This window comes from Dermacentor silvarum, chromosome 4 (assembly GCF_013339745.2).
Source record: "Dermacentor silvarum isolate Dsil-2018 chromosome 4, BIME_Dsil_1.4, whole genome shotgun sequence".
Taxonomy (NCBI): domain Eukaryota; kingdom Metazoa; phylum Arthropoda; class Arachnida; order Ixodida; family Ixodidae; genus Dermacentor; species Dermacentor silvarum.
Genome location: NC_051157.2, coordinates 224,160,656 through 224,179,165, shown reverse-complemented (window position 1 = coordinate 224,179,165; position 18,510 = coordinate 224,160,656). Strand labels below are relative to the sequence as shown.

At 47.9% G+C, this 18,510-nt stretch overlaps 1 protein-coding gene across 1 annotated transcript in view; it reads right to left on the bottom strand.

The window, feature by feature from the left end:
* Window positions 1–4,050: 4,050 nt before the first annotated feature.
* LOC119451004 (nitric oxide synthase-interacting protein-like) overlaps window positions 4,051–18,510 on the bottom strand; it is a 175,950-nt gene continuing 161,490 nt past the window's right edge. Inside the window, exons 7-8 of the mRNA XM_037714442.2 lie at window positions 9,587–9,695; window positions 4,051–4,209 (exon numbers count right to left, since the gene is read on the bottom strand). Of these exons, the coding sequence (XP_037570370.1) occupies window positions 4,138–4,209; window positions 9,587–9,695 (181 nt within the window). The 3' untranslated portion in view covers window positions 4,051–4,137. The remainder of the gene's footprint in view (window positions 4,210–9,586; window positions 9,696–18,510) is intronic.

Genomic DNA, 18,510 nt, shown 5'->3' with positions numbered 1-18,510 from the left:
GACAATATCAAAGGTCCTGGTAGGCTTTCACTGCATGGCAGCTGCTGAGATGCTGTTCGGTACTAACATATAGTCGTACATATCGTGTTTTTGCGTTAAGTCCACTGTTAATCGAGCTGTTTTCCCAGTTCTCGCACAGTGAATGACAATATCAAAGGTCCTGGTAGGCTTTCACAGCATGGCAGCTGCTGAGATGCTGTTCGGTACCGAGATATAGTGGCACATATACTGTTTTTGCATTAAGTCCACTTTTAATCGAGCTGTTTTCCCAGTTGTCGCACAGTGAATAACAATATTAAAGGTCCTGGTAGGCTTTCACTGCATGGCAGCTGCTGAGATGCTGTTCGGTACCGACATATAGTGGCACATATAGTGTTTTTGCATTAAGTCCACTTTTATTCGAGCTGTTTTCCCAGTTGTCGAGCTGTTTTCCCAGAGGACGCTCAAAGGCGAAGCTTAAGCGTCCCACAACTTGTTGTCCTGGTCATTTGTACTGTTTGTAACAATGAAGAATTTAGGCCTGTTGCAATGTTAACTCAACAGAATTTAGTAGGAAGCACAACAGATTGTAAGGCGCAGAGAATGGATTCTGCACCTCTTTCTGATGGCCCTCACGTAAACAGTTTGTAAAAGAGCTTTAACATAACTACATTGGTATTCCATTTTATGCAGTACTAGGTATATGAGTATCAGGACCCCTCCTTTCTTTAGCTTGTATGATTAAAAGAGCACAAACAGGTGCACTCGCAACCACACACGCACACATGCACGCACACGTCCCCCAAACACGCTGTTTGCTGGCTGTTGGCGCTCTTTTAATTATCCAAGATGTGTTACCAACCATCCCAACAGGAAGTCCTCTTGGAATATAACCTTTTCTGCATGATAGCCACAAACTGCAAAATTGTTTTCGATTGTGAGGGTGTTTGTTAAGCACGGCACAATTTTTAAAGAGTATGCTGAGTACAAAGCGATTTCATAGGAATTTGCAAATTGCAAATGCCTCTCAAATTATGAAAGGAAATGACGTTGACATCACTGTCATGAGATGTTGGCAGTTGCCCATATAAGGGTGAACTGTTACAGCTCAGTGTAACCAATGTCTGGTTCATAATTATTTGTACAGTGACATTCGTTGACTCAACCTAATACTGTACTATACTGAAGAAACTTTCACTGTACTAAATCAAACTTTCACTGTTTCATGTACTAAATCTATGCCATTCATGCAGATATTTGTGTTAAATATAAAAGCGGTATTTTAAGCAAGTGAGTTATCTGAACACATGCTAACAGTTGGCTGCATGTGTTGAGATAAAAGATGGTTGCGCTGCCCTGGGAACTTCTGATGCCCAAACATGGTGTGTTGGGATTTTATCAGCGGGAAAGATTGTGCGCTTAACATGTTCGTCGTTCAATGCAACACCATCAGATTGAACTAAACACGAGTACTGGTTTGCTACACAGGTGCAGCCAGTGCGACACCGCTATGTACTGAAGAGAACCTGCAGATGTTCAACCATACTTATTATAGACAACCAATTTTAAACACTGAATAATTGGTCGTTCTTGTATACAGTCACCAGCCCTCTCCTCACGACTGTGCGCATTCTTCTCCTTGCAGTAACTACGAAAATAAACGATTGAACCACATTATACATCATAGTGGTTACCATTAGCGTTTTCTAATGTCAAACTGCTAAACTAGTAGTGATGGTCTGCCATCAACGCACTGTACCACAAGTCCAGCCGGGCACAGGCCTGTGAGTCCACGTAGTGTGCCAAGTGAAGGCAGCAAAAGAGGCTTAAGCATGGTGTCGCATACTGCTGATTTGCAACCAGTTCCATGGGTCATTACAAGCTGGGTGGCAGGAGGTCATTGCAGTGCACGGACTCAAGTCACCGAGACAGAGGGAGAGGAGCATTGCAAACTTCATGCTGCCTGGCATAATGCGTGAATGACATTTCAGGGTGCCAAGGTGGCTGAATTTAATGGAACAGTCGTCCTGACTCCCGAGTAAATGTCCCATTCCCGATTTGATTCAGTCAGGACGGCCTATTATCGCGACTTTACCACTTGTTTTCCTGCCTGGTAACAAAAAATAGAGTGTAGACCGCTTATAACTTAAGTCGACGGAGTCGTGCATATATCTGCATTATAAGCGGTACCGCACTATAACCAAAACAGCGATTTTCAAGCCCTGCACGTATGCAAAATGTGTAGACCAAGCAGCCGCGCGTATCCGAGAATCGAAGCGCGTGACTGGGAGTTTTGCATCCGTTTAAATTTACGAACATTGAAAGGCTAATGTCCAAGTACCCACGATCTTCGCATGAAGCAAAGTAATAATTTTAAAAAATGTCTGTTTCGCCCGAAAAGCGAAGCATCAATTGCGATAGCAAATTGGTAGAGATCTATAAAGAGTAGGGATAGCAGTTTTATCGGCTGCATAAACTTGACACATTCGCTCACTAACTGAATTAACAAGCGTGGTGTCAACGCGCACAAGCGAACATGAATAGACTCGATGACTGCAGAAAACCACTGTCAAAACAGGGGCGTGGAGAAACGCGGCTGCCGCAGCAAGAGAAGGTGCGTGCGGTGTATTGCTCTATCGCCTCAACGAAAACTGAGTGGCGTAAGCACAGCGCATACAAAGGTAAGAGCCGTGTGGAAATGGCTTTCAAGATACGGTGCGCGACAACACCGACAGCCGGAACAGGCGTGAACGCATTTGTTGGCAGAGTAGAAGCTGCACCCCCCTCTCTCCCTCCCGTGCTATCTTCCCGCTTTGCTCCTTTCACGTGGGAGATTGCGTCGCCAGTTCCCCTTACGCCCGGTTGCAAGATACGCATTTGGTGCCGCAGCGAAGCGTCGCCCCCCCTCCCTTTCTCCCATACTCCCACGGCTTTTCGCGCGATAGAAGTCGCATTTGCCCTCCGCTGTGCGTTCGCTCTCCGTGAAGGCGCGCGTCCCCTGCGCGCTTTCACTCGCACATCGGGCGCGCGGCGACGATTTTATCGCCCTTGGACTCACGCTTCACGTCTCATGCTCCTCCTCGGTATCACCCTCGTTGATCTCCTCTCCCATCGGTGGGCGTACCTCGTTGAGAAGGGTGCTCACTACCACCCTTGTCGGCGAGATTTTCTCGCGGAAGCCGCATTATAACCGGTATTTCGTCTCACGTGGCTGCACTGTAAGCGGTATGCGTATACATGGAGTGCTATGGGAAAATTAACGGGAGTCTGAAAAGACCCTACTATATCCGGTCCTGCACTATAAGCGGTTACGTTATAAGTGGTCTATACTGTAGATACAATTTCCTTTTTATAATGCATGGCAACTTGCTTGCACATCTTTCGTCATAGGCTCTAACCGTTCACAGCACCTCTATCTTTATTGGCAGCCGTGTTAGTCGGGCACCAACTATACTGCACCTTGTTGTAAACTCCAATACGGCAGACTCGAAGGCGACAGGTCAGTCACACTCGTGCTGCACGATGCTGCAGCCCCCCCGAATGTGACTTTCCCTCGTCACTCACACTCATGCCGGGCGTGACCAACTCAGTCAGCTGACAGAGGCCCCCTTTATTCAGCACATCTCACATTTTTCGCAAGGTTGGCAACTGCCAATCTGCAATATGTCAACATACACGGTGGAGCGAAGTTCAAGCACTTCAGCCAGGTGATAGCACAGTGGTGTCATTACCAGGTGGAATGGTGAAAGCACTGTGGCACTTGTGATTTCTTTGGTGCGGAGCGTGTCTTTCCTACAGCAACTTCAGTCATCGAGAAAGCCATGTATGCCCACAGCGTCTTCCTGTAATACCGGTCAGTTGCAGAAGCGAAGAACAGCTCCTTTTGAATGCTTGCATGAAACCAGGCATAGTGCCATAAGTACATTGAAGCTTACCTGACCAACATTAGGCAACTGTGCTTGTAATCTCAATGATCTAGTTTTGTCCTCCCCTCCACGATAAGGTTCGTGCTAAACAATCTAAAAAAACTGTTTCAGTTGGGGGAAAATGATGAAAGCCTTCAATATGCAATCTAGTTTCATTCTATTTATTTCTCACTCTTTACAGGTGGGGGTGCAATGCAAAAGCTGCGCGAAAACATGTGAAGTATGCCATGCTTCACACAGTCATCACCGGCTTCTTGACCTTGGCATCAAGAGTGAGGTTGGTGCTGGAATAGCCAGTGCCGCCCTGTCAAAGTAAATAAGTAATTATTACGGCCAGTCACAAGATATTCCACACACTCTTTGAGAAAGCTCTAATACCTAGTCTGTGAGGACGTGCTTAAAGTAAACATGCCAGTTCAGGCATTAATGTTCATCAAGAAACTTAATGGTCTTAAGAATATTAGGAACTCCCCCTAGTGAACAATGTTCTTCACCTTCACTCAACAAAGGTATGCCAAATTCATAAAGTATGGAAAGGTGTTCCTAGATTTATATGGTATTAAAATGTCTTGTGGCAGTCAAAGAACATTCTCTGCATCCACATTAAACAATAAGTGACAATGCGTCAAAACATGTGCGAGGCAGCAGAGGCAAACTTTTATACATCCATAAGTCTGCAACTTTGTTGCTCACGCAAGTTTGGAATAATAATGTAGCTGTTAGTTTCTTCTCCCCAATTCATTTACCATTTATATTTCCTAATCAGCAAGAAATTATGCTTTTAAAGGCTTGCAATGGAAGATGTGACATCTTGATTTGCTTTAACAGCAAAGCTGTCTGCCTTGTCATTACAGTGGGGAAACAATCCAAAGGCCAAGGCCCTGACAAATCATTTAGACGAAATCGACATTATGTTTGAGAGCCCTGAAAAAAAAACAAAAAACATTAACACTAAACAACATCGTTTCAGAATAAGCTGAAAGTGACCATGTTGGTTCTCTCATCAGTGTTCATTTGCTTCGGGCCAATTGTGGTGAAAAAGAATAATCAATGCCAACCTACAGTTCCCATTCTTGCAATTGTATAAACGATAACTTCTTTGCGTAAAGAGTGTGCATCAAAGTTGATCGCATCATCAGACCGATCGACTTCATTTAATTAGTCGAACCCAGTTATAACGATCCCAGATATAACAATCTATTGGTTATCAGAACCCATTTCACGAAATATACGATTTTCTGACCCTACCAGTTGAAACTGTGCCCACATATAACGCACATTTTCAAAAGTGCCATAGTGTTGTAACGAACACTTAAAGCAACTCGATCACTGTAAAGCACACCAAGTTGCAAAGTGCGACTGAACTGGGCCCGAAAAGCAGTGCACTTCGCACTTTTTCTACCAAAGCGACATAAAAAAACATGACTTTGCGGCTCTTGGCACACGTTTGGTCGATGCTGCAGCCCTAACCTTTGCAATATTGTTACAGTGAGGAAAGCAGACAATGTCGACGGAGAAGAGGACGAAGCGGCAACAGCCTCTCTGTGTTCTCAGCTGCTGTCTGTCTATCTCCTGTAAATACATCTTGTAAATAGTTTATACCCGTGACATTTGGGTGAGAGGTGTGGGGTATGCGTCTTCACCACGGAGCTCCACAGCGGACGTCTTGCCCAGCCTGGGAACATGCATCCAGCGGCAGGCACCGCGTCTGCAGCTGCATTGCCGACTACGCAGACCCACTACGTTGCTCTACCTCAGCCGCAAGACCCCGGCAAGTTGAACGGCCTCAATGGTGTTGACGTTGACCAACTCATTTCCACAATTGCGCTTACTGATACTGGTGCTGCAGTTTCTGTCATGGATGAAAAGCTTTGTCGTAAGCTCCACAAGGTCACCACGCCGTTGTCTGGTTTGCTACTGCGCACCGCGAGTGCGCAGCATATAGCACCGCTTCCTCAATGCACCGCAAGGGTGGTCATTGCCAGCATTGTATATGTTGTTGAATTTTTCGTGCTGCCTTCATGTTCACATGGCATCATTCTCGGCTGGGACTTCTTGTATCACCATCGTGCCATCATCGACTGTGCTCGGGCCGAAGTGGCGCTTTTCCCGCGTTTCGATGCCCCGCTGCCTGACCCTTCTGCAAGTAAAGCCACTAAGCTCCGATACGGACATACCACCCGAAATGGCGGTTCTTGTGCCCGTATCTTGCTCCGTCGTGCCAGACGCTACGGTGCTTTTTACACCGTCACCTATTTTTCTACGTCGCAAGGCTCTACCTCTCCCGTTTGCTGTCCTGAACACTGTATCTGGATTATCCGCTATGTTTGTGTGTAACCAGTTTCAATCCCCTGTGACCTTACTGTGCGGAGAATCACTCGGACCTGTTCAGTCCCTTGACTCGCTTCACATTCTCGATACTTCCGACAACACGGCCTGAATTATGAGCTCAACGCCCTCACTTCTCCCTTGCTGTGCGAATCATCATCATCATCATTGTCGCTGCCGTCGTCGTGAGAAGTTCTTGAATCTGCCTTGGACACCGATCTGGCACCTCCGTACTACCAGCAAGTCCTCACGCTTCATCAGAATTTTCGCTCGCCGTTTGATTGCGACCAACCATCCCTGGGACGTACGGCGACCATCACTCACAGCGTCCACACTGGTTCCCATCCACCATTACGCCAGCGACCATACCGCGTGTCGGCAGCCGAGCGACAGATAATTACCGAGCAAGTCGACGATATGCTGCACCGTGGCGTCATTGGGCCTTCCCACAGTCCTTGGGCATCTCTTGTAGTATTAGCACGCAAGAAGGATGGCTCAATAAGATAACTCGTAAAGATGTCTATCAGCTGCCTCGGATGGATGACTCCCTTGACTCCCTACAAGGCGCTGAGTGCTTCTCATCTTTGGATCTTCGCTCCGGCTATTGGCAAGTGCCGATGGCTGAAGAAGACTGTGAGAAGACAGCTTTCGTCATGCCCGACAGCTTGTACGAATTACCGTAAAGCCGTTCGGGCTCTGCAACGTGCTGGCTACTTTCGAGCGTATGATGGACACCATCCTTTGTAACTACAAGTGGAAAACATGTCTGTGCTACCTTGATGATATCGTCGTGTTTTCGCCCGATTTCCCGACGCACCTCGTTCGCTTTCGTGATATACTTACCTGCCTCACCTCTGCCGGCCTCCAACTCAACATCAGAAAGTGCCGTTTTGCTGCCTGCAAGTTAACAATATTGGGACACGTTTCGAAGGACGGTGTGCTTCCTGACCCAGCCAAGCTTCGTGCAGTCGCAGAGTTTCCGATGCCCATTACTCTTAAAGCACTCCGCGCAGCTTTATAGGGCTCTGCTTTATAGCTTTATAGGGTTTATTGTGCAATTTTGCAACTATCATCGCACAGTGACCAATTTGCTTACCACTAGCAGCGGCAGCTCAGCATGGTCAACTTTGTGTGACGAAGCCTTCAAGTAACTACGTCGCCTACTTACCTTGCTGCCGATTCTTTGACACTACGATCCCACGCGCCCACAGAGCTACACCAAGTCCGATGCCAGTGGCATCGGACTTGGTGTAGTCCTAGCGCAACGGAAAGACGGCTATGACGAGTACGTCGTCCCATATGCGAGCCGCACTTTAAAGAAGGCAGAAGCCAACTACTCTGTGACAGAAAAGGAGTGCTTGGCCATTATTTGGGCTCTCGTCAAATTTCGTCCATACCTTTATGGTCGCCCTTTTGACATTGTTACCGACCACCACGCCCTTTCCTGGCTGTTCTCGTTGAAAGATCCGTCAGGTTGCCTCGGCCGCTGGGCTCTTCGCTTACAAGAATATGACATCCGTGTTGTCTATCGATTGGGCAGAAAGCACTCTGACACCGATGTGCTTTCCCGATCGCCGATACCTTCCGATGTGGCTTCAGTGTCAATGCCTTTCGCATCCATGTCGACCATCAACGTCGCTGATATGCCGGACGAGCAGCGTAAGGATCCCCTGCTTTCAACTATGCTGAATTTCCTCCACGATCCATCCGTCACACCCTCTTCTCGAACACTTCGTCACCAAGCCGCTCACTTTGCTGTCCGTGACAACGTTCTTTACCGTAGAAACTATTTGCCTGATGGTCGCAAATGGCTGCTTGTGATAACACGACACATACGTATTGACATATACGGTTATTTCCATGCTGCTCCTCATAATGGTCACGCCGGTGTTCTGAAAATGTATACTCAGCTGAGGCGGCGTTTCTACTGGCACGGCATGTATCACTTTGTGCGCCAGTGCGTGCACGCTCGCACGGCGTGCCAACGGCGTAAAATTCAACAGCACCCTCCTGGTGAGTTACAGCCGCTTCCCTGCCCGACCCAGCCATTTGATCGCGTCGGCATAGACCTATACGGGCCACTTCCCTGCAGTTCCTCGGGTAACCGATGGATAATCGTAGGTGTCGACCACTTGACGCGCTACGCCGAGACTGCCGCACTCGCGGCGGCCTGTGCACGCGAAGTTGCCTTCTTCATCTTGCGGAACTTCGTTCTTCGACATGGAGCACCACGCGAACTGCTCGGCGACCGGGGGTGTGTGTTCCTGTCCGAAGTAATACAAGCCCTTCTCGATGCATGCAGCATCGTTCACCGAAAGTCTACCGCCTACCATCCGCAAACGAACAGCTTGACAGAGAGGTTCAACCGCACACTCGGTGACATGTTGACTATGTACGTTGCCTCGGATCACAGTAACTGGGACACTGTTTTGCCGTTCGTAACGTAGGCCACACAAGCTACCACTGGCTTTCCGCCATTCTTTCTGCTATATGGCTGCGAGCCCTCGTGCACAATGGTCACGCTGCTCCCATACCGACCCGATGCTTCTGAATGTACGCCAGTGTCTGAAGCCGCCAAATACGCAGAGTACTGTAGGCAGCTCGCTCGTACAGTCACGACCGCCGCTCAAGGCCGCCAAAAGCTGCGGCATGGCAGTAACTTGCCTACACCACATTTTCCGCCTGGTTCCCTTGTTTGGTTGTGGATCCCACCTCACAGCCCTGGCCTTTCAACCAAACTTCTTGGCCCTTACCGCGTCATCGACCGTACCTGCGCTGTCAACTATGTTGTCGAGCCTGTGATGCCATCATACAACCTTAGACATCGCGGGCGTGACACGGTTCATGTCAGCCGACTTAAGCCATACTATGACCCCCTGATCCTACCTACGCCGTAAGTCGCCAGGATGGCTCATCATCTCTCCCGGGGGGCCATTGTAGTGAAGAAGAGGAAGCAGCAATCTTGTATCTGTCGCTGTGCACGCAATCAGCGTTCGTGGACTACCTCGATTGTGTGAGACGTCATTGTTGTCTAATAAATCGTCATACTACACCAGGAACAAAATCGAAGGTACTTTATTTTAGGACAAAAGTGATGTTGTATTGTAAATGCCGACAGTAGCTTAGAGTGAAGTTATTTTTACCCATTTTTAAGGGCGAGTCCATGTATAATGAACTACTGATACTCCAATCACTTTTCGCGGACCTAATTGAGTTAGTTATAAACAGGTCTGACTGTGAATGAAACACAAAATTCCGCCATGGGGTTTTTATATGCACATATGGGATAAAGCTACCCAAACGCTTTTAGAGAATACAGACCATTATGCCAGACCTTACGCTCTAGCACTTACCCTCTGCAGAGGGATAATGTCAGACTCCTTGAGCAGCTTGCCGTTGGTTGGGTCCAGCCAGTCTTTCTTCAGCAGCTTTTCCACACACTCCATCGTGACCACGTTGCCCCTGCCACAACAACAAGAATGCTTATAACCACTTCACAAAGTTGTCTTTGAAATGAACGTTACACAAGTAAAAAAGTGTGAACTGGACATTGATCAAAAAGGCACGTGTATATATTTCATTCACTTATTTCATTCATTATACCCTCAAGGCCTGTCAAGGGTCTACAGAGGGGAGTGGGTTACAGGCCATATGAGAATACACATAGGAAAAAAATGTGACATAAGAACAACGATTTGACATACATAATTCGGTAGAAATACGAGTAGAAAAAAAAGAAGCTATTACAAAACAGTACAAGATATCAAAGTAAATTGACCTGTATACCAGTATGTAATGTTGTCTAACGCATCGAGGAATTATCACTGATGGATGCAATGTTTGCGGGAAGGTGGTTGAACTCCAATGACGTCTGAGGTATGAATGACTTAGAAAATGTATTTGGGCACTGCAAGGGACGTGAACCTTATAAGAATGATCGATGTGATGGGATACGGAGTGTGGAGTGCGAATGAGCACATCATGCAGCGTTGTACGGTGAAACACTCTGTGAAATCATACCTGCCAAGTTCGAAGGAACTAAGTCAGGGAGATCTTCCGGCCTTAGGGGGGGGGGGAGGGGGGGGCATTCGGTTACAAACAACCCCCCTCCCCCTCCCGACGTATATTGTCACGTAGTAGTGACGCTGAAGTAAACAGTCGTAAAACTGTGTATGACAAAACTTATTCTTCATTGGGCGAACCTGTGCCTACAAAAGCAAGCTGCGCTCGAAGCACAACGAAAGCGGCGAACACAGTCGGCGATCGTCGAAATCGGATCAGCGGCGAAACGCGTTGGCTTTCAAATATGAGTCATCGAATGTTCCAGGTTATTCCCTGGTGCCCGCGTGTCTTCCAGAAAGTTCTAGACAATTCGCGTCGGTCATACAATGAGATAACATAAGCGTCGGTGAATACATACAACGGAAAGAAGCATAGATAACGTTCGAGAAACTTCCGATACATGCAGGCGCGTCCTGCGCCGTGCGATAACGGTTAACATTTGTGAGCCGGCGAGGAGCTGTCACCGGTGAAAGACAAAAAAGTACACGTGGCAATACCCTCCCCTTAAAAAAACATCGTCCCGATGCTACTAACGAACACGAATCCGAAAACATAAACCACGCGTAATAAAGACAATAAAAATAACAAAGCAACGAAGTACCTAAGTTCGTCAGCGGGCGTAGAAAGGCTTAAGACGCACCACGTGGATGACTTCGGGTCGTGCGTGGCACCGCTGTGACTGCGAAATGCCGTCTGGCACGACCTCATAGTCCAGTGCATCAATCCGTCGGATAATCTTATAGGGTCCGAAATAGCGCCGTAACAGTTTCTCGCTAAGTCCTCACCGGCGTATCGGAGTCCAGAGCCAAACACGGTCACCGGGCTGGTACTCGACGTAGCGTCGTCGAAGATTGTAAAGTTGGCTGTCGGTCCCCTGCTGGTTCTTGATGCGCAGGCGGGCGAGTTGTCGACCTTCTTCGGCACGCTGCAAATAGGTGGCAACGTCGAGATTTTCTTCATCGGTGACGTCCGGTAGCAAGCGTCGTTGCCGGGTTCCTTCCGTAGACCAGGTTGAACGGCGCCACGTGCGTCGTTTCTTGCACGGCCGTGTTGTATGCGAAGGTCACGTACGGAAGGATGGCATCCCACGTCTTGTGTTCGACGTCGACGTACATTGCCAGCATGTTGGCGATGGTCTTATTTAGGCGCTCGGTGAGGCCATTCGTCTGCGGGTGGTAGGCGGTGGTCCGGCGATGGCTTGTCTGGCTGTATCGCAGGATGGCTTGAGTTAGTTCTGCCGTAAAGGCCGTGCCTCTGTCGGTGATGAGGACTCCTGGAGCACCGTGACGCAGGAGAATGTTCTGAACGAAGAATCGGGCTACCTCGGCGGCACTGCCTTTGGGCAAGGCTTTTGTTTCGGCGTAGCGGGTGAGGTAGTCCGTAGCTACGACGATCCATTTATTCCCAGACGTCGACGTCGGAAAAAGCCCAAGTAAGTCCATCCCGATCTGCTGGAATGGTCGGCAAATTGATTCGATCGGCTGTAGAAGTCTGGCTGGCCTTGTCGGCGGTGTTTTGCGTCGCTGACAGTATCGGCATGTCCTTACGTAATGGGCGACGTCGGCAGAGAGGCGAGGCCAGTAGTATTTTTCTTGTATCCTCGCGAGCGTGCAGGAAAAACCGAGGTGTCCAGCCGTTGGGTCGTCATGGAGAGCTTGCAGAACCTCTGGACGCAATGCTGAGGGTACCACAAGGAGGTAGTTGGCTCGGAGAGGCGAAAAGTTCTTCTTTAGGAGAATGTCGTTTTGCAAGAAAAACGACGCCAATCCTCGCCTGAACACCTTCGGCACAGTGACGGTCTTGCCTTCCAGGTAGTCTACAAGGCTCCTTAGTTCCGGGTCGGCTCGCTGTTGTTCGGCGAATTCGTCGGCACTGATGGGTCCCAAGAAAGTGTCGTCATCCTGGTCGTCCTGTGGCGGCGGTTCGACGGGGGCGCGAGACAAGCAGTCGGCGTCAGAGTACTTTCGGCCGGACTTGTAGACGACGGTGATGTTGAATGCTTGAAGTCTCAGACTCCATCGTGCGAGGCGACCTGAAGGATCCTTCAAGTTAGCTAGCCAACACAAGGCGTGGTGGTCGCTCACAACTTTAAAGGGCCTGCCATAGAGGTAGGGGCGAAACTTTGATGTAGCCCAGATGATGGCGAGGCACTCCTTTTCTGTTGTGGAATAATTTGATGCCGCCTTTGATAGCGACCGGCTAGCGTAACTTACAACCCTTTCTAGTCCGTCAGTCCTCTACGTACACGTGGCAATATATTTTTAAGTACTGACAGGAGAACTTCCTTAGAATTTTATTTACAGATATACAAATGACCACTTGAGCTTTTGCAAGCATTTCGTTGTTGCTAATTCTCTCTTCAAAAATTCCTTAGATTTTAATTAAATTGCCAGGTCTTATGTCCCACAACCACCATCTGATTATGAGGCATGCCGTAGTGGGGAACTCCGAATTAATTTCAACCACCTGGGATTCTTTAACCCAATGGATGGCACAAGGGCGTTTTTGTATTTTGCCCCCAACTAAATGCAGCCGCCGCGGCCGAGATTTGATCCTGCGAACTCATGCTTAGCAGTGCAAAGCCAAAGACACTAAGCAACCACAGCGGGTGTTCAAAAATTTTTCAGATAATGTTCGATTGCAAGAAATTTCATTTCTTTCACCCATTTTGCAAGGATAACGTTTCCCAGCGTCTTAGACAAGCGACACATGGACGACCGGCACTGCGTCCTCGCATTTTTCCCGATGTTAAATTTCCGCTAACACTCTGCACTGTTCTGTGGTATCAACAAAATACCCAACGTTACACTTCGGCTGAGCACTACATTAAAGATACTTGAAGACACTTTTTGCGCTAGCCTGCTTTTAAAGCCATGACTGACTATGGGCCTACGCAATGCCAGAGCGGCTGACGCTGAGGAGAACGATGGAGAGTCTAGTGTTGCTAGTGGCGGAACGTGGCATTCGCTCGCTAGCTTAATGAGGCTAGGGCCACTAGGGCATCCAACAACCCCGTCAGCGTAAGGAGCGGCTCTGCGGTTAACGAAATAGCGCATGTATAGAGTTTCCCTACTACTTTCTTAACAATTTCTTGAGCGCTCAACTTCCAACTGGATTGTATTGGGTTGGATTATTTTTGCCTCTGTGGTCTGACGAAGTGCTGCACGCAGATAGAAACGGGACACAACTGCAATTTCCGGGAGATTTTCTAGTCAAGCGTACAACCGGAAGAAACGGTCCAAATCCGGGAGTCTTCCGGGTAATACGGGAGACTTGGCAGGTATGTGAAATAATAATAAACGGGAAATGTCGAACTGCAAGAGATGGAAGAGAAAGGCTAGTTTTCGTATATGTGTGTGTAGGTGCTTTTTTCGTCCATGTCCAGTTCCTGCTTTTAACATTCTTATGGATTACCGTCATGCTTAAACTGCCACTCTGGTTACAAATAAAGAAGATTTGAACAAAACACAAATAACAAGCTTTTTGGTTTATTTCAAATGCCAGCACAAACCAAAAACCATCTTTTGCAAGACTGGTTACACAGTGACTGCAATGCCAGTGTAATAATTTATGCAGATCCAAGAAATATGTTGAAATCTATATTTGCTTCACGTAAGTACTTAAAGCAATGCAAAATAACAGGACAAGACTAGAAAGCATGAACGCAGTCCCAACAAGGCAGTTCATTAAATGCCATACAAGCAAATCTGGTGCATAGCCGACACCAGGTGTACATGTCAGTTTTATTAGCGCACGGTCAATATGAGACAGCACATGGCCACTTGGATGTTAACTTGAGGAAATTGAAGACGCTGTTGAATACAATGCATCATCATTCCATTATGAGGTGTGAGCGAGCATGCGTGCACTCCACGCAGCAACGCTTGTGTTTGTAGATCTGCCAATAAACATCGTTGTGGCACTAAGCAGTCTCCTGAAGTCACCACAACAATGATGAGACCACCTTTGAACTGAAGCACTGCTGTCGGCACCTTTGTGCAAGACGGCATCGTGGCTGCGAACTATCAGTTCGAACAGTTCACTTAATATGGGGATGAAGACGTCAAGAACTTCGAACACTACTTCCACGAAATGTTTCGGAATCTTTACTGGGCACAGGCCTTACACAAGGCAGGCTTATAGCTATTCTTTCTTCTTGTTTTGGGCAACAGTATGTTTGCTTTGTTTATGTTCTTACTCTGCGTTAAGCAGATATATGTTTGCATAATAATGTATACCTTGTGCTTTTTCATTTGCGTCTTTGTAAAAGAATATTTGTCTGTATGGAAATATGTGATTGTATTTTATGTATTCCTGTAAGAAGATATAAGGTTATTTCCTTTTCTTTTTTTTGTACGGAATTTTTTTTATTTGTGTAATTTTTGTAAATTTTGTATCAATTCTGAAATGTTATAGGCTGATTTTGCTTAAGTCAGTGCTGTGAACGCTAATGGGAGGGGGCCTGCGGCTTTGTCAAGCTGTCGAAATGACAGCTTTTTCTGCACGCTCCTTCATGCCATTACGCTGTACTGATGCGAAAATAAGCATCCTTGTCATTGTCCTCTCAGCACTGTGGAAGCTAAGGATGTCCTCGACCAATTAGAGGAGAGAGAATATATCTCAAAGGTGTCTGCTAGTGGCAACCGCTGCAGTGCAGGCATGTCTACAAATTCATCTTGAAACTGCAGCGCGCACACAAGAAACGAGGACAATAAGGCGAAGGTGACAGACAGGCACTGACTCACAACTCAGTTTATGTTTGGAGGGAAAATACACACACACACACATATATATATATACCCAGTCTGACTAAAGTGAGCATGTGCAAGAGCATGTCTACAAATACTGCGCGCAGCGACATAAGGTGTTGTGATTACAGCGTTAGAACGCTGCTTTAACATACTTCGAAATACAGAGGAAAAAGAGGGTTGTGGAGACGGAGGAAGAGGGAGATGTAGAGGAAACGCTCGGCCAGCGTGTACCATCGCACGGAATGGTGGCACCATCTCGTCTTAATTACAAAGTTCACGATTGCACCACGGCCACATTCCTTCCGCTGTTCTAAGCACGTTATGCCAGCTGCTTCGTTCCTCTCGCCTAAAAGAGCAGCTTGGAACAATACTGCACGGGCAGGTCTGCAGACACCATTCTTGCGAAGGACGTAGCACTATCCAGAAGGGAACCATCCGCGGTGCTGTGGCTGTGTCAACTACACATTTGAATTTAGCCAGTGTCAAAGCAATGAATTGTTTGCACTTGAAATACATGTTCATGTCTATACGGTAGCATTGCATTGATTTCTTTTGTTCTTTGTATGTCTTCACTCGGACAAGTGTAGAACTCGACTTTCAGTATCGGAGAACCTCGATAAATATTTTATTTAAGAGCAAAGCATTATCGCGAAAAGAAAAACACAGCTGCAACCTGCAGAGCAGCTTCCAAGTCAACACCTGCCAACGAGGCCACTAGTCAAGGCAATTTAGTCGAGCAATGGGTTCCAAACTATGGCACTGCATCTCACTGTGCAATAATCTGCGCTCACAGACCACGTAGCTTTGGCTCTGCTTTGAGGAACTACCCAAACCTTACACATGGGTGGACCTTACACTAGTAAATACGATACATGTTGTTTGCCCAGTATACAGTAGAACCCCGCTGATACGTTTCTCACGGGACCGTAAAAAAAAAAAAACAAAACAAAAAAAAAAACGCAAGAGCCGGGAAGCGCAAGAACCACAATACAGAAAAATTTGAGAAATGAGCGTAGTGTTGAACTGCACAGTCTCATTTTAATTCTTACATGTTAAATAAAGTTGTAGTTTTGACCGAAAGCCGAAGCATCGATTGCGATAGAAAATTAGTGGAAAGCTATACATGGTAAGGGTAGTAGTTTTATCATACGTATAAACTTGTAAACATTTGCTTATTCGTTGCAGAAGTGAGCGAAGTGACCTTCGTGCTGTTAATCGCTTCAACACTAACTGAGCGCCGAGAACACACAGCACACACAAAGCTACGAGCCGCCGATGCACCTACACTGCCTAGACTCTGCCCCCAATGCAGATCGCTTGCAAGATACGGCCCGAGCGACTGCGCGCCGCCGCGCTGTGCGCAGTTGATGCCAGAGTACAACGCCGACCGCTATCCCTCCTTCCCCCTCGCTCCCTCGCTGGTGCCTCGAGCGCAACGAAAGAAGGTGTGCTTCCTCCCTGCTTTTCTTTCTTGCGCGCTCGAGATTTAGACGCGGTCGTTGGCTCCCCTCGCACGCTTTCACTCGCACATACAGCATACGGCGTGCGGCAACGGCATTATTGCCCTTGGACTTTAGATGGAACATCTATGCGCCAAAACCAATTATAGGGCCACAACGCATCATAGGCGCCATCTTTAGATAGCAAATACGGATCTCAAAGGCCATGCTTTTGCTGGCAGAAACTGAAAATATGTCATCGGTGTTGCCCCTTGTACTTTGGGCGGCCAATGCCATCATCAAGCCACCAAGCCAAACGACATGAAAAGTCAAAATGGCCGCTCGGGACGGCGCAGGGTGGCAGTTCGCAAAGTATGATGCGGGAATGGTCCCACACTTGCGACGCAACAGCCAGGTTACCAATGCATTGGGTTCTATGGGAGCTGTGCCGAGACCGGCCGAAAACGACGTAACAGCCGGGAAAATGCTGAACCTGGGAACGTAACAGCGGGGGTCTACTGTACTAGTGTGATTGCTGCTTCTTATCTCCCTCCAGATGGTAATGTGCGGGAATTTATAGTTTTCGGATGATACCTTATCACATGTGAATAAAACACCCGGCGAGTAAAACTTACTTATTTAGCTGAGCTGTCATGCGAACCAAGGTGCATTCTGTTGATTTTGATATCTGCAGGGACAGTAGTAACAAAATTGACTTTGAAAGTGCGCTTAGCAGCAATGGTTGCTCTAAGTTGGTCAGAAAAAATAAACGCTCACCAAAAGCAGAAAAAGGTTTTTTAAAAATAACTGACGTTTAGGGAAGCGCAGTCAAGGGCGGCAGAAAACTAGGTGGGTTGATGAAGTTGGGAAATTTGCAGGCCCAAGTTGGAATCAGCTAGCGCAAGACAGGGGTGATGATGATGATCGTTGGAGTTTATTGGCGCAAGGGCCAGATGTGGCCAAAGAGCGCCAAGGCAATGATAATGGCTTGTCAGTGGTATAAATAGTGAATTATAAGGTATGGTAAGTTGGACAACATTGGTCTTGCCTTCTAAGTACTCCACAAGGCTTGCTAACTCTGGGTCTGCTTGTTGCTGTTCAACGAAGTCGTCTGCGGTTATTGTTCCTAGGAAGGCATCAGCGTCCAGTTTGCCTTGTGGCAGCGGGTGAGTAGGTGCATACGACAGGCAGTCGGCATCTGAATGCTTCTGTCCGGATTTACAGACCACGGTAATGTAAAATTCCTGGAGTTCGAGACTCCATTGTGTTAGGCCACCTGAACGATCCTTAAAGTTTGCTAGCCAACACAAGGCATGGTGGTTGTTTACCGCTTTGAAGTGCCTGCCATATACAGTATAGACCACTTATAACGTAACCGCTTATAGTGCAGGACCGGATATAGTGTGGTCTTTTCAGACTCCCGTTAATTTTCTCGTAGTACTCCATGTATACACGTATCACTTATAGTGCAGTTGCGGGAAATTAAATACCGGTTACAGTACGGCTGCCTGGGAGTACGGAAGTCAGCGGAGACGGCGAACGCTCCCCTCAAACGGGCGCCCCAAGGAGTGCTCGAGGAAGAAAGAGAGACGAAGTGGAGGAGAAGGGCACGTGGTGCGAACGAACAGCCAGTGAGGCTGAAACCAGTATCTTGAGTGCGAGTCGTGAAATATCACGGCGCGCATGGCGAGCGAGCGCCATGAAACTGCCAACGCCGGCCAATGCTTGCTTCACAATAACGGCAGTAAACGAAACTTTTAGGCGGCACAGGCACATCACGGCAAAGGGCGCACGCGGAGACCGTGGAATGTGAGGGAGGAGGGCGGCAGCAAAGCTGATTTCGCCTCAGCAACTCCGCCGCTTCGGTGGCACCCCTTGCCCATGCTTGTAGCTCCCTCACTTTCGACTGTCACCGTGCGCGCCCGCCGCCGTGCAGGCGCCACCGCTCCAGCCGGCCCAGCGCCAGCTCCCCGAAGTTTCCTTTTCTGCCGCTATCGGGAAGCAGGCGTTTGCCGGTGTGGGCAG